We start from the raw sequence: 15,840 nt of genomic DNA on the forward strand, positions 1-15,840 counted from the left end.
GGAAGAAAGGCAAGGCTGGGCTTCCCTGGGCAGCGGCAGCTCAGACATGCAGGGGCAGGAACTCTGCAGGGCCCCTCGGGAGGGGAGGTGGGGGCAGCAAAGGCCCAGGATGGTGAGGGGCACCATGGCAGTGTCAGCCATGGAGGGGGCCTGTTAGAAAATTCCCAGCCCCCTCCCCCAAAGCAGGGTGGTTGGGTGAGCCCGCTGAACTGTCAGCCTTACCTTGCTCCGATACTGTAATGAGACCTTTGCATATTTTAATCTGAAGGGAAAGAACATAAAATCGAATGAATACAAGCACGGTACCCCCATAGCTGCAACTTGATAATTAACACAGTGCTAATAATACACTTATTCCTGAGCTGTTGGAGCAGCCTCAAAGCCTTGTAGATCAGTAAGAACGGAAAATTCACTTGAAAATTCTACTTAACAGGACGAAATACTAGCTGACGCAACATGTACAAATGTGCAACGGAGAGACATTAAAACTCCTAAGATGTAAACGTGCAGGTCTGTCAGGAGCCCTGCCGGCACTGCGCAGCACTGACAGCTGTGTCCTTTTCCTGGTGTCCAAACTTCCCCGACCAATGTAGCCTAAAGTACAGTTAAAGATAAAACAGTTTTCAAGACAAGCATTTGGAATTCAATGAATAAAATATAATTGAAACCCCCTCAGTGTGCAAGTTTATATGCCTCCAAATTTCATTCTACAGGTTTCTGAGTTATACACAGTGTGTTAATTCAGTACAGGTGTGATCTGCAATGCGACAGTCCCTAGGGAGGGAACACACAGCACGCTGTGCAGAGGAAGGCTCAGGAGGGGACACTGCAGCGGCAGAATCAGACCACAAGCTCACTCTCTCGCCCACAGAGGTGCAGGCTCTCTGCAGTCGCACCGAACTGAGGGAGGACCTTAGCTTTTCCATACCTTGTGCCAGATTCTTCGAATCATCCCACCCCTTCTATACCATCCTGTTTTCTATTTTCCTTGGCAAATGCCGCCCTCTTTCTAAGTCGGGCAGTAGTTTCTCACTCCCAACCCCCAACAACTCTCCTGAATTCGGTGCCAACAGACCACCATCAAATCTGGACAAAGGACATTTAGCAGCGACAGGGACCATTGTCTGCATGACCGCAGTTGTAAACTTGGATTTTCTGCTGACCCCATCTGCCAAGGTTGGCACAGTGACCAGGGCCAGTTTCTAAGACAGTGGTTCAGGATGCCATTGGAGGAAGGACATTCTCTTAGCTCTGGCTCTCTGAAAGAAATGTGCACTTCTATGAAAACATGTTTCCATTGATGAAAATTATCCCCGCCCAAAAGAAAAATTATTTAGGGTTAGGAATTTCCAGATCAATAACTGATCATGGATTGTAGATGATCAGTAACATTCTCTGTACTACTTGGTTTGATTTCCAACCACTGTTAACACTGCTCCTTCGCCACACGTTGGCTGCACTCCTCGGGCATGAGAAGTTCTGGGCTGCTTTCGATTGTTGGTAACAGACCAGAGTGTTTTCCTCGGATCCTTTCGATAATGTAATTATCTGGATTTCCTATCTCCCCCATTGCTCGTGCTGTGGGGCTCTGTTCCCTCGCATGGAAGATGGCAAATACAGAGCGTCTCTGCGTGGGTCTTCCTTGAGTTGAGGAGTCTCAGCTTTTCAGAGCGCCATGCTACTGACATTCTCCAGCGTGAGCCAAGGGTCTGTATAGGAAGGGGCTCCTTGATCTCACTCCCCTGCAGCCTTGCAGCCCTGCACTGTGTGTACGCTGGTTATGCTGCGCGTATAGGCACCCGATTGGTAGAAACCAAGAAAGCAGATGGCGCGGTTAACAATGGAGGACTTGTTTGTAATTGCTGATGAGGATTGCTTCGCTCCTCTCCTGTGCATCCCCAGACGCAGCCTGGTATGGTGTGCTGGACCACAAAGAATGTCTCAGTAACTGCCAACCCATGGTTGAGTTAAGGAGATGCAAAGATGGAGACAGTTGGGGGCTGCCTTGATTACTCCATAGGGCTCAAATGTCACTTGCCCTTGACACACACGCAATGTTCCCAAAGGGTGTGGTCCCAGTCACTGGAGCAGGAGTAGGCTGTCAGCTTCCTGATGCATCCTTCGGGGTAAGCATGAGGCATCAACTAACCTGGGCAGTGTTGGAAGGCACCAGAAGGGAGCACTGTGGTTAGAGATGAGGGGTGGGAAGAGGCTAGCAGGCACGTGATGCCTGGAGAATAGGGGAGACACAAAGCGTAATTATTTCATCCTTCCATCAACTGGGCACCAGATGTGTGCCAGGTACCACTCTAGGCTGGGAGTTACAGCAGAGAACAGACAAAACCCCTGCTTTTGGAGGCTCTGGGGAAGGAGTTACAGCATGCTGTCTAAGGAGGCAGAAATATCTTACTGTCTATATGTATAAAGCACAGATACAAGTACTGTGAATAAACAGATACACAGTATTTCTGTGATGTTTCAGGGGATGGGACAAATTAGGAAATAAAAATGTCTTAAAGACTCCATGGTGGGGTGATAATGGAAAAAAGGGTAAGAGATATTGGGTTATATGGTTAATATGCATCTTAAATTCCAAGTTATTTTTATATATTGGTGGCCCTGGGAATCGGGAGTCAGCACCATTCATGCTAAGAGCTGTTGAGCGAGACTCCTCGGGGGAGAGCCTTGAACAGTTTGACTCAGACACCAAAAGGCCAAACTGTGGCCAACTGGCGGCTCAGACACAGAGTTTGAACCTGAGGAATCCAGAAGTCACTTGTAAAGAAAGATGTCTTCTTTGGCCTCGTGTGACTTCTCTGATACTCTGGAAATCAACAGGGATTTAAAAAAACACAGGAAACAATAGGCCGGTTGGAGATGTGTTCTATACAGCTCTGCCTTGCAGAGGGTTTCAAGATTTGGTGGGTCATTTTACAGTGTGTTTTCTCCAGCTGTACTCACTGGGAGAGCAAAAGAGCAAGGATCTGAACCAGGCTTCTTATCTCCGAGGAAAGGCTGCCATCCAGGACTGCCACCTGGGATGACGCTGGGCAGGGCCAGACAAGAAAAGTGGCTGCCTCTCCCCGGATCCTTGTTACCGAGCAGTCAGTGTGGAAAATGATTAACTGGTTCAAGATAATTAGGAAAGAGAGTGATTCTGAGAGCTGGCATGGACGAGGGAGAGAAACAGTGGACTGGGGTTCCAGCTTTAGGCGAGTGCTAAATATCCTACCAGCAGGAAGGCGGACGGAGCGGGAGATCAGAGGGCTGTCTGTGCTATTCAGACCCCTTGGAATGGCTCTGAGGAAGGGAACAGGTGCAGGCAGTGGATGGGGTAAGCCTACACACAGCACTGGCAACCCAGGAGCAGTGGGAATTAGCCAGCTTAATTAACATCTCCAAATGGCCCAAGGATGGCTTCCAGGATTTCCAATCCAGCAGCAGTGGCTGTGTCTTGGCCTTGGCCCTAGCTCTGGGCTTGGCTTGCTCTTTTTGGTTGTTGGTCTTGCCCATCCACTTTGGTTCTGAAGCAGAAAGCTAGGACAGCTGGACCGACAGGAAGGGAGGAGGAAGGGAGGACGTGTGTATCGAGTGCTGCACACGCACACACACCTGTGCGGGAGCTAAGTGAGCAGGCGGAACATTCATGAAAAACTTTCCTGGCATTTCTCTTTCCCTTCTACAACTATAATGTACTCTTATGGATTTGTGACTACATTAAACTACATTGTAAATTTAAAATTAATATCTCGGTGTCGACTTTCTTGTTAGGTCATCCCGGAGAAAGGTTTCCAGACCCTCTCACTACCTCACTGAACGTGAATACTGAGACTGCAGTTGCGTCTTGGCCACGGGAAGGCCGTCCATTTTACCAGAATGAATTCGCATCAGTGAATGGCAAAACAGTACACGAATGTTCATGGCAGCAATATTCACAACAGCCAAAAAGTAGAAACAGCCCAAATGCCCATCAACTGGAGAATGAACAAACAAAATGTAGTTTATCTTTACAATGGGATATTATTTGGCAATAAAAAGAAATAAAATACAGATACGTGCTACAACATGGATGAACCTTGAGAACATGCTAAGTGAAAGAAGCCAGTCACCAAGGACCACATAGCGTATGATTTTATTGATGTAAAATGTCCAGAATAGGCAGACCTGTAGAGATAGAAAGTAGATCAGTGGTTGCTTTATGGCTGGGGGGTAGGTGGGGGCAACGGGGATTGATTACTGACAAAAATGTTATAGAATCAGACTGCGGTGATGGTGGCTGGTACCTTGTGAATATACTAAAAATGTTGAAGTGTACATTTTAAATGGATTAATTACATGATATGTGAATTATATCTCAATAAAGCTATTGTTAAAAATGACAAAATCACCAGGCATGGTAGCTCATGCCTGTAACCCCAGCCTTTGGGAGGCTGAGGCGGAAGGATCGCTTGAGGCCAGGAGTTCAAGGCTGCAGTGAGCTATGATCATGTCACTGCACTCCAGCCTGAGTGACGAGGGAGACGGTGCCTCTGAAAAAAAAAGAAGAAAAGTGCAAAATAGAAAAGAAGGTGGGTCTGTCTGGGTTGCGCTACTGCTCCCACCATTCCAAAAATGACACAACAGAAATGGCAGAAATGGCTCCAAGATAGGGGGGAAAATGCGCTGGGGGCACCCAGGCCAGCAAGGGGACAAGGACAGTGAAGGGGTTTCGTAGACGCCCCCAGTGCCTCCCTACTGTGCCACATCACAGACCACACCACCCTCAAAGCAGACAGGGCTGCCTCGCAGGTGACACACTAACTTTTCTTTTCCCTTCAGGTGACTTTTCTTTTCCCTTCAGGGCTGTCCCTCGCTCAGGTTTATTCTGACTTGAATTTATCTGTCTAAAACAACTCAGCAGTGGCTAGGGAGGGAAGGTGGGATTACACTGTGATTTGCCCCACGACACACTGGATTGTCTGTGCCATTCTGGACTGTTTTAAAAAATTCCCTAATAATTAATGGCTCAAGCAAATGTAGCAGTTAAGTCTGTGCTGACTTGAGAGGACAGGGAGTTCTAGGTATTTGTCTGAGGAAACTTTACAGAAGCAATGGAATTTGCTGGTAGTTTTACTGATAAAAACGGTCCTGCTGTCTTCAGACATTAAGGAAGCAACTTTGCTCCATAATTACGATATTTTCTATATGTGAATTCTCTCTGTGATGCTCCATTTGAACTTCGAAGTACACAATGCTTTAGCTGACTTTCAGTTAAATTTCTCAGTTACCTATGCCACAGTGGATGTGCGAGTGCCACGGTACAGATCATATGGGCCATAAATTCTATAAAATAGTCCTTTCCGCCTTCGGGGAGGAACACTTTGCCTTTGCACTGAGAGAGGCTCCTCCCCTCCACTCGGTTGTTCATTCCTGTGGGTGGCTCCCCATGGCAGGCACCGAAAGGCAGAGGGGGCTTGCGGGGTGGGTGGCCAAGGAGTTCTGTCTGGGGACACAAAGATCTAAGCACTTGAGCCCTGGTCTTGACATGGCCACCACACGATGCTGTAAAAACCAACCCTCTTCAGGTTCTCAATTGCCAGAGAGATGAATCTTGCCCTACTGAGGGTGGACTGCGGGGAAAGTGCACCGTCAATTGTAAACATCTACACATACACAAAGAGTGGTTACAGTTCATAGATTGTTCCAGAAACCATTTTTATAACAGTGAAATAATGCCAAGGAACCTTAGCCTCACATCCTTGCTCTTCTGGATAACTGAGTCATTTTAACATTCTTGAAATAATTTCTATCTGCATGATTCTCCGTGTACATGTGCACACAACCAGTGGACCCTGTGTGAGTCTGTGGGGTCTCAAGGATGGGGTGGGACATGTGGCTGAGGTCAAAGTTCTGCTCACTTCCTCACCTTCTCCCAGCATGCGAGAGGTGGGTGTCACCGAGATCCTTTCACCTGAGCAGTCCAGCACAGGGGCTGTGTTCTGTGGCACTGGGGAGAAGGGGGATCCCTGACGGCCCCTGTAGTGGTCCCGCAGGGAATGTTCACCTCTTGTATTGCCACACGTTTGTTCATTTGCCAAACGTATTACGCGCCTGTGTGCCAGGCGATGGGAATACATGGTGAATGAAATATTATCTAATGTGTCCTTATCCCACAGTGCATTTTCCCCACTGAAGCCAGTGTGACCTTTTTAAACGAGGGTCATAGCACGACACCCCGCTGCTTAACACCCTCCGATAGCTGCTCACCTCACCAGAGTAACAGCCAAGATCATGCCCTCAGCCGGCAAGGCCACTCTGCCCTTCCTGCTCCTCCTCCTCACTCCTTGCTCCCTCAGCTCTAAACACACTGAGCTCCTCGAATATGCCAGGAAAGCGCCTGCCTCAGGCCCTTTGCACTTGCTGTTCCTGCCCCACCCCCCATACATGGCTCATTCTTTCACCTCCTTCAAGTCTTTTCTCAAATGTCACTTTCTCAGCGAGGCCATCCCTGACCCTAATTTAAAGTGCACGCCACCCCAGAGGTTTTTTCTCTGTAGCATCCCGAGCCTCCTTTCTTGTTGCCTTTTTCTTCTTAGCTCTTCAGCTCCTGACAGCAGACTCTATGGTTCTCCTCCCCGTCTGGAAGGGACACCTCCATGAAGGCAGGCCTGGTGTCCATTTTGCCCACTTCTGTGTCTGTTATATTAAGTGCTCAGAAGACATCTATGGGATGAATATCTGAAGACTCCATCGTTGTGGGGTTTACGAGACGCTCTGAGGAGTGAAGTTGCAGTTCTCATCTGCTTAAGCTGCAGCAAAGGTGCCCCTGAGTTTTACTATCTAAATACAGCCTCTGGTAAGTTGTCTGCTTTGAATAATTGGGATAAAGGGAAGAGTTGACCTAGTGGCCTGCAGATTCCCATTTCTGGCTCCTTGTTTTCTTCTCTCACCCTGATGCTGCTGGGTGAGCTCACGTCGCCCTGGTCAGGAGCGCCTGGCCTCCCAAAGCCGCATGCCCAGATGGTAACTGGAGGGCTCTGGCACTAACTGGAGTTGCGTTGTTTCTCTAGCTACTTCTCTGCACCCTGGGGATGTAGGTAGGGAGCACGATTTCCCTAATGGCCACACATGGGCTCTGGGACACACACCGGTTGCAGGGTCTGCCCAGACACACTTCAGCAAGAGCAAGGCGGGGTGTGCGCTGCTTGTTTTGCCTGGCATCAGGGCTATGGGGGAGTGGAACCTCACCCCGGGCAATCTCTCAGGTCCCACATCCTGCTCAGAAGAAGATGCTGGGGATGAGGTAGGCCACCGATCCCCACCACAGGTAAAAGCTGAGCACTGCAGGGAAGGCACGAGGAACTCCCGCATGGGGGACACAGGTAGGTGGAATGTGTCCTCTTTGCATCTGGGATTTTATGTCTCGTATTCTTGAAGCAGCCGCAAAGTAGGGTTTTGCCTATTCTTTCTTTGCGTTCTCTGAAGTGATGCTACTAGGTTTCGTATGTGCTCAGAAATGAATTTTGGCCATGCCAATGCCGCAAATACTTTATTTATTTCAAAACTGATTGGGATGTTTACAGTTTTTAAGGAACTTTGTTCCCATCCATGTGAGGACTTTAAAGGCTAGTGGGTAAAAAGGAACCAGTCTTTCTCTTTATGATGCTATTCCCAGGTTTATTTCCTGGTTATCATCCTATTTCTTCCTGGAAAAGGATAGTATGGAATATTCTTCTTTCTACCAGCAGACTTACACACTAGTAAGAGAGGTCCCCTTTGGCCTCTGCTTTGGTTTGGTCATTGCTAAAGAGGAATTCAAGCAAAATCACTGCGTCTTCCAGGAACCCCCTCAACAGCTGAGATCATACGTGTACCAGCTGCTAGGCCGGAGGGACTTGAGGGCCACAGCCATGGTTAACAAGGAATGTGAACCTGGGGTGTCAGAAATTCCAGGTTCTTCTGAAACAAATTCTCAAGTTTATTTCAAATAAGCTTTAATTAAGAGTCATTTCCAAAAATTGTCTCTGAGAAAAATTCTTGGTATCTGCCGGTCATCTCTCAGCAACTGCTAAAGCGTCCCCTGAGTCATAATTAACAGTTAGGTGAGAGGAAGATGCCACCTGCACTTAAAACCCTGTAAGGACCGGGAAACCAGAACTAACCTAACACCGCATTTCACAGAAAAAGCAGCACTTTCAGAGTTCTTCCGAAGGAACAAATTCAGCTCAATGTCAACACTTTAGACTAATTCAATCTTAAGTTCCTTCTTATTCTGGGAACCTCTGAATATACCCCCAATCTTGGCACCAGCCCCAGGGTCAGAAAGGCTCTGAAAGGTGCAGTTTCTTCCTCTCTGCTCTTCCTGCATTTACTGTCCTCTAGCTTATTCTTCTTGTCCGCGGCCCTTCCAGCTCTCAGACACCAGTCAAGGTGGGGAAGGGAAGGCAGGCTGGCGGGGTGCTTAGTACAATATCCAGCACACAGGAGGCAAGTCTGCATTGCCTTCCAGGCTCACAAGGCAGACAGCATGGCCCATCTCAGAACAATCTCAACCCAACTGACCTAAACCATTGGCTGACTATACCTTGTCGACATGTAGTTATAGTTTAGAGCAAACTAATCTTGGTTTATTAATATTAAGTAAGTAGCTATTTTTTTTGCGGTTCATAAGTATTTGCTTCTCTCCAAGATTCCAAGCTTCACAAGGGAAGGGGAGACACAGGCCTGTGCGGGGTCCATCCCCAGAGCCTTCTGTGTCCCCCTGAAGTGCCCCCCACAGTGCTGCTCAGTGGCAGCTGCCAAGGGAAGGGAGGGCTGGTTCAGAGATGGTAACATCTCACAGGTAGCAGCAGCGTTTTCTAGCTGATCAGGTGGAAGAACTGTCTGTCTCATCTCTCTCTCCCCCTTCCCGAGCGGACATTGAAGACAGTACAAGAGTTTTAAAGGGACAAAGGGACAAATAAGCTTGAAGCAAAAGGTGGCGCTAAACAAGGCTATTGAGAATTCTGCTTAAAACCTTCAATACCATTTACAAAAGCATCTTGAATCAAGCTGCAGTTCTTCAGAACTGCACTACCCAGTCTGTGGATTCCCCAGGCTTTCGGCTTCCCTCCCTGCTCACCACTGGGCCACTGTCACCAAGACCAGGAAGGGAGGACCACGGATGAAACATGATTACAGGTGTGTGTTCTGCGTCTTGCATCAGGCCCAGCACATCTGTGGTCTAGGGACACACCTGTGCTGCTTAAAGCAACAGCCCAACTCCTTTTGTCCTCCTTTCTATTTACTCTGTAGCATCTGTTCTAAGTGATTCCATGCTTCATTCTCTAAAGAATTTACAGTCCACTACGGACAGAAGACACACACGCATGGGACACGGACTTATATATGCTGAGAAAAATCGAGACATAAGTTATCACAAGTTAGATGGCACTAAAATGAGAACCTAAACATTACAAGAGATGATGTGATTTAAGACAGTAGTTCTCAGCACCGCTTGCATATTAAAATGTCCTCAGGTTTGTCATTGTTTTTTTTTAAAGTCCAGGCCACACCCTAGACCAACAGTCTGAATCTCTGGTGGAGGAACCCAAGCATCAGTATTTTTATAGCCTCACAGGTGATTCCAATGTGCAGCCAGAGCTGAGCACTGCTGGGGTTGGGTGATGGGATTACGGGTGGTTGAAAACTTTCTGTTGATGCTTTATTATCTCTTCCGGAAGAATACATCTTAAATTGAAAAAAGAAAAAAAAAAGCAAAAGGGGTCAGAATTGAGCATTGAATAGGTTATGTGGGAGGGCAGATTTGGGCTGGGTCCAGAAGGGATTATGGGGGTGGCAGAAACGTCTGTGCAAAGCGGTTAGTTGTTCGCAGGACTCATGGCAACACTTTGGCCAGCTACAGCCAAGCGTGCTGAGGGTGCAGAGTGGGGTGGCTGTGAGTTCTTGAATAGACACGGTGATGTAAAAGAACTTGTATTTAAGGAAAATTTCTGGATTATCTGAATGGAGTTCAGAAATTTAACCCTGGCCTTTAGTATTAATAAGAGCCAGCAGCCATGGCTTTGATTATGGGATTGTTGCTACAGGGTGGGCACTGGGCTAGCATTTCTATGTGGAACGGGGAGGGGAGGGTTGGGTTAGCCCCGCTTCCAACTTGCCCATGAACTTTGGTTGTCCCTTCATAGCTTGGTCTTCAGCTTACTCAAAACTAACGTGAAGGAGTTAGATTTGATATTCCTGAAGCCCCTTCTAGCTCGACATTCTGTGATGTTCTTTGCTGGTTTCAGCAAAGTTATAAGTTGAACACATAAGCTGCATAAGAAAGGCCATCAATTAAAACCTTATTAAGACCACTTTTGGGTGGGGAAGGTGGGGGGGTGCGGGGGAAGACCACTTTAACAGGGAGGCCCGGGGGAGAGAATGAGTGTGTAACATGACCATACTGTCAATGAATGGGGACAATCTTTTGGGGGGTTGGGGTTGTAAGTTACTTGTGCTGTTTCTGGGGGTTAATTTGATTATTAATTGGCCAATGAAAGAGCTAACGAAATATTACTGTCAGGATCTGCACGCAGAATGACAAGCCTGCAATATCCTGGCCCACGTAGCCACGGTGTACGGTGTGGAGGTCTTAGCAAGCAGAACCTGAGTGTAGCTATACCGCTCCGAGCAAAGGCCAGTGAGCTCTAAGAGTAGTATGTGTAGCATCTACACCTCAGATTCACTTTGGGACCAATGTGTAACCCAAGTGCCTCTGTCTGCAGTTTTGTGAGAGGATTTCATTGGCTGTCAAAATGACCCAGTGACAGGAGGCAGAGTCTTCTGGTAAAGTTTCTGTAAACTTAATGTCATTATTTTGTTGTAGAAAAAAATTACAAAAGTCTTTTCTTTTAGGTAGTTAAGCCTTTCCAAGAGGGTATCCATGCAATTGGGTGCAGGGAGAAACTTTGTAGTCTTATACAATAGCAGGGATGGCAGTGACATCCTAAGATCGACTCAGACTAATCTGGTTTAAGCTCCAAATATGACCCACATTAAAAGTGGCAGAATCTGATGAGGCAGAGTGAGGAATCTTCTCCCACTTGTTCTAAATCCTGGCGCCTTTACAATCCAGTCTATCATGAAGGAGGACGTATTTCTGATCGTATCTTGGAGAAATCAAATGCTGTGTTTATGTAGGGCTAACAAATAAACAAAGACCTGTGCTCCCTCTGCTGGCTCTCTATAGCAATATTGAAGTAGAAAGGAACCATAAATAGTGTTGGCATCTTCAGCAAACGCAAGTCAATTTGGGTATACTGAGATGAATCACTCATTAACTTGGTTTTAGACATTCTTTGGGAAAAATCCATCTTTATCAACTTCTGACCAAGGCACTTGGAAATTGTCAAAACTGTATGTTACATGAGACATACCTATAGTCCTTAGCCCCCAAAGTGCAAGCTGTGACTGTAATAGTGGTTTTGGGATTCATTTATCAACAGACACAAGTGGATTCCTCCAAGATTTTTAAGGTCCAGGTAAATATCTTTAAAACAGTTCTGGAAAGAAAATCTCAAGTCCAAACTAAAAGGCTTTTTTCCCCCTCCTTTTGTTCTATAAGAGCAGTCTCTAAAAAGTAAAGATTTACACTATTTATATCCTTTCCGATAATGTCAAACATTATACTTGATTTTCCAAATCATTAGCATGCAGAAGAATGACCTCATGGTGAACAGATGCACTTGGCTGTGAGCTGCAGTGATTACATCAGTCCCTCCCAGCAGTCGAGGGTGCCCATTCCAGTTAACCCTTTAAAGGCCTCTCTGCTGGTCCCCCTTCCTTGGTAACATGATTGAAAATACAAACTTAGTTCCCCACTCCAGCACATATCTATGTGAAATATATATTTATATATATGCATATATACACACACACCCTTATAGATATATAAACATATATATGTTAATTTCAAACAATATTTTAACACTGACTACCTTTTAGATTATTTATTGCAGGTCAATAAAGAAAGGAACCAATAAAGGAAGGCAAGCCACAGGGCTAGGTAAAAAAGCAGAGCAAATACCTATTATACACCAGGCGTTAGCAATACAAGTAATGGATGGAGTAGGTAGATGATGTTTTAAAAAAATTTTTCTGATTAGGAAAACAGGTTGGTTTGTTCTTTTAAAGCCCTTCGAAAAAAGTTGAGCACTCAGGTATCAGCCCTACAGCCCACTCCTAGCTGGCAGCGCATCATGAGCAGGGCTCCTCAGGTGGACGGCACAGCACCCGGGCAGGGAGAGTCTGAGGCAGAGGCATTGTCCAACAGTGGCATCTTTGGGCGCAGGCTACTCCCACTCAGCACATCTTTTACATCTCTTACTTTCAACTTGGACGTAAAGGCTGATATTGCGGCCTTGCGGGGGCTGCATGCTGCTTTCTGGCTTGCTGCTACACATACAGTGTGCAACGAATACAGCCTTCAGGTGACTCTCCCTCTTCATTAACGGTAAAGCTCCTTGTTGTGAGGATACAAAGAAAACCTAGGAGCTCCTAATTCCTCAGATTGTGCATATGCATGTGAGCAGAAGCCCAAGGCCCTGCTTTGATGACACTGATGGCCAGAGATGGTCTGATTGGGTCCTAAGTGCACTGTGGGAGCTTAAGCCTCTCAGGGTCAATTTTTCCAGTTGGCTTGTTGCTTGGAAGAGCAGACTTCACCTCAATTTCATAGTTTGAGCTGGCCAGCTCTTTTGGGTTTGATTGTACTTGTCCCAAGAAAATAAAAAACATTGTGAATAAATGAAAAATGTTTTCATCTGTACAAGTAGTAACAGGCAAGGATAGGAATTCCTCAAAAGCAAAACAGGTATGTAAATGAGGAGAGGACGCAGTTCTGGAGAAGTGCTGCTTGCAGTGCTGAAATGCTCCACCCTCTCTGTACTGCCCCCACATTTCAGTTCAAGTTTATTTTTAGTTCCTTCCTAGTCATTGTGATAAGCAGATATTCAAAGCGTTAAAACAGAACCTTATGCCTAGACTTAAAAATCACACTCAAAGATAAGTGTGTTATGTGTAGAAAAAATTTTATCATTCAACACTGAATACCCTAAACCATGAACATTATGAAATGTAATACTGATAATAATAATTTGAATAGAGGAAGGATCAGCATTTATCTTGATATCCCATGTTTGTTTCATGTTCCTTTTTAAAAGTTCTAATGCCCACCCTTACGTGCTGTCAGAATCTTTATTCTATTAAGTAACTTTCAAAAACATGATACTCTCAAAGAAGCCCATTGACAATCCTCTCCTAGCAGAGGTCATAAAAACTCAAATTGCTCCTAGAGTCTCACTTAAGGTGTTACCTATGCACTTGACTCACTTCAATTGGTTTAAATGATTATGAACTTTTGGAAAAGCTCAAATTAATTTATATAGAGGCTAAAATATACATAGAAAATAAAGTCCATCATTATTTGTTCTGATAACATCTTAATTGAGAACCTTAAGAATGTAATAGTTGAGTTAAGGAATGTAAACATTTAGCTATTTACTTTTTCTCTTTTAATTTTAAGAAATGAAAAGAGAAAAGAAAAAAGAAAGTTAAAAAAGAAAAAAACCTGCACCGAAAAATCAAGTCCTCATGAGGACTGGAATATCTCAGGATGACGGGAAAAAGCTGAATGAGATCTTTTAAAAATTAGCTTTGCTACAGATCCTTCATGATTTTTCACCAAAAAATTAGAAATGATTTTAAACCTCTAGCCAGAATGGGTATGAAATCTTCATTTCCCTTGAAATGGATTTTTTTTTTTTTTGGTCTGAGATAGAACGTTGGCAGAGTGTATAAAAGAATTCGATTCACAGCTGTTCTACTTTTTTAATGTAAGAAACATTAATCAAAGCTTTAAGTTAGAAGCTTTCTCGTGTTGTTTAGTATTCCAGTTCAACAAAGATCAATAGAGGCCATCCCAGTGTTTCTTGACGCCTCACCAGGAAGCAGAGGCGTGATTATGTAAATCATGTGGCTCCCGCACCTCTGCCAGCTTGCTTATCTCCCAAGCCTTCTGCCTGCTGCTCCTGGCTCCCCGTGCAAGAGCATGCCTCTCCCTCTTATCTCCCAACAAAGCTCCGAGAGGCAAGGATTGAAGCCAGAGATGTTAAACAATGATGCATGGCTGATTTTATTTGTAAGTGATTTATTTCACTGAATTTAATTTTTTTTCACTTTGTGTGTAAGATATTTGTTAACAAGTCAGAATAGGAGAAGTAAGGCAGTGTTCAGAGACAATTGGTACAGGTTAGAAATCTATTAAGCACTCCAGCAGTTGCGTCTAAACCCATGGAAGATGAAGGAAGCTCCTCATTGAGAATTTCAACATGCATTGACTAAATATCCCATTTACTCTCTGAAAGGCAATTAATCTGTAATTACATGCAGAAATGTGCAAGTAATAATTTTATTCTTTGAAAAAAACCATACTAATCATATAATCAATTTAAGGGGCAGTACATTTTTATTTTCAAATTGAAAATATAAAAAGAGTAAAAGCCCCAAAACAAGGAAACCCGCTGAAATTTTTACAGTTTTCCGCTGGCCTAATAAATGAAAATTATTGTAAACGAGTTTCTAAACGAGTTCCACACCAGGTGCTGCTCCGGTCGCGGCTCGTCCACATGACACAGGCCACTCCAGAGAGACACACGCACGCTGCACTGCTGTAATGATGGACCCAGGGACACTGTCCTCCCATGTCTCCTGCATTAATCCCTGACCCTCGTATCTGGGCAGCATAATCCCCATTTAGCATTAGTAGCAACGGCTTCCACTGTGAGGAACTCTTTTTTGATAAGTAAGCACTGATTCGGGCATCGCTTTTAAACAACATATTCCCAGCTCAGCAAGAAACCCACTCCTGAATGAACCGGAGCACATTACTGAGAAAAAGTTCATTAACCTTGCTAGATTTGGAGGTTAACAGGATAGCTGAAGAAAGGAACTGAGTGAACAGCTCGGATACAAAACAAATTAAAATGAATGTCATCATTCCTTTTGATATTCATTAGTTGATTCAGAGGGAGAATGCTCTTCTTAAATTTGCAAGCATTTATCTGTGAAAAACAGGTGTACATCTGCTGCTCGAATGCATCTTAAGTGCGTGAGAGAATAATGTAGACACTCACCCATTCCACCAAGGGAGTAGCTGGGAGAAGGAGAAAAGACTTGGGCTGCAAAATCCTCAAATGTCATTACTTCACGGTGGTTCTGAATTATTGCTTCGAGGTACAGAGCTCGCTCTTCGTAGCTGTAGCAATTGGTTAAGGAAACAAATGCACGTGCAGAATGGCACGCAGTGACATAGTTCACTGTGTTTTACATACAGTTACACAACTTTTACATTTGTGTGGAAAAAAAAGAATCTTGCAAGTTGTTTAGTATCTTATCAGAAAATTAAATCTTAGTCAAATCAATAATAAAATTCTGATTTTGAGACTTAAGTTTCTCCTAGACTTCAGTTGCATTCAACACTAGAATCATTTGAAAATATGTAAACCAATAGTTATAGAATAACATCAAAAGGTAAACAAAGTTGATTTAAACAACAAACAAAAACAAGACATTGATTGCAATGGCATCTTTTCCACTGAAAAACTGTGGGACAGTGTGGGACATGAAGATCCAACACTGTGGATAAAACAGTGGATAAAACATCCTTCTCTGTCTACTGATGTAATGAATTGATACTTAACGTAAAAACTGATTTGATAGTGCACACACTTTTTAGACTTTTTAGAAAGAAAATGCAACTACTAGAAAAGAGAGAGCCAGGAAGGAACACTCTGAAGGGGTATCAGACCTCTAACCAAGATA

General features: G+C 44.8%; 1 protein-coding gene across 1 annotated transcript in view; it reads right to left on the reverse strand.

The window, feature by feature from the left end:
• Window positions 1-208: 208 nt before the first annotated feature.
• RALGAPA2 (Ral GTPase activating protein, alpha subunit 2 (catalytic)) overlaps window positions 209-15,840 on the reverse strand; it is a 303,038-nt gene continuing 287,406 nt past the window's right edge. Inside the window, exons 38-39 of the mRNA XM_012657226.1 lie at window positions 15,153-15,274; window positions 209-262 (exon numbers count right to left, since the gene is read on the reverse strand). Of these exons, the coding sequence (XP_012512680.1) occupies window positions 258-262; window positions 15,153-15,274 (127 nt within the window). The 3' untranslated portion in view covers window positions 209-257. The remainder of the gene's footprint in view (window positions 263-15,152; window positions 15,275-15,840) is intronic.

Source organism: Propithecus coquereli, unplaced genomic scaffold (genome assembly GCF_000956105.1).
Source record: "Propithecus coquereli isolate 6110/MARCELLA unplaced genomic scaffold, Pcoq_1.0 Scaffold533, whole genome shotgun sequence".
NCBI classification, from domain to species: Eukaryota; Metazoa; Chordata; class Mammalia; order Primates; family Indriidae; genus Propithecus; species Propithecus coquereli.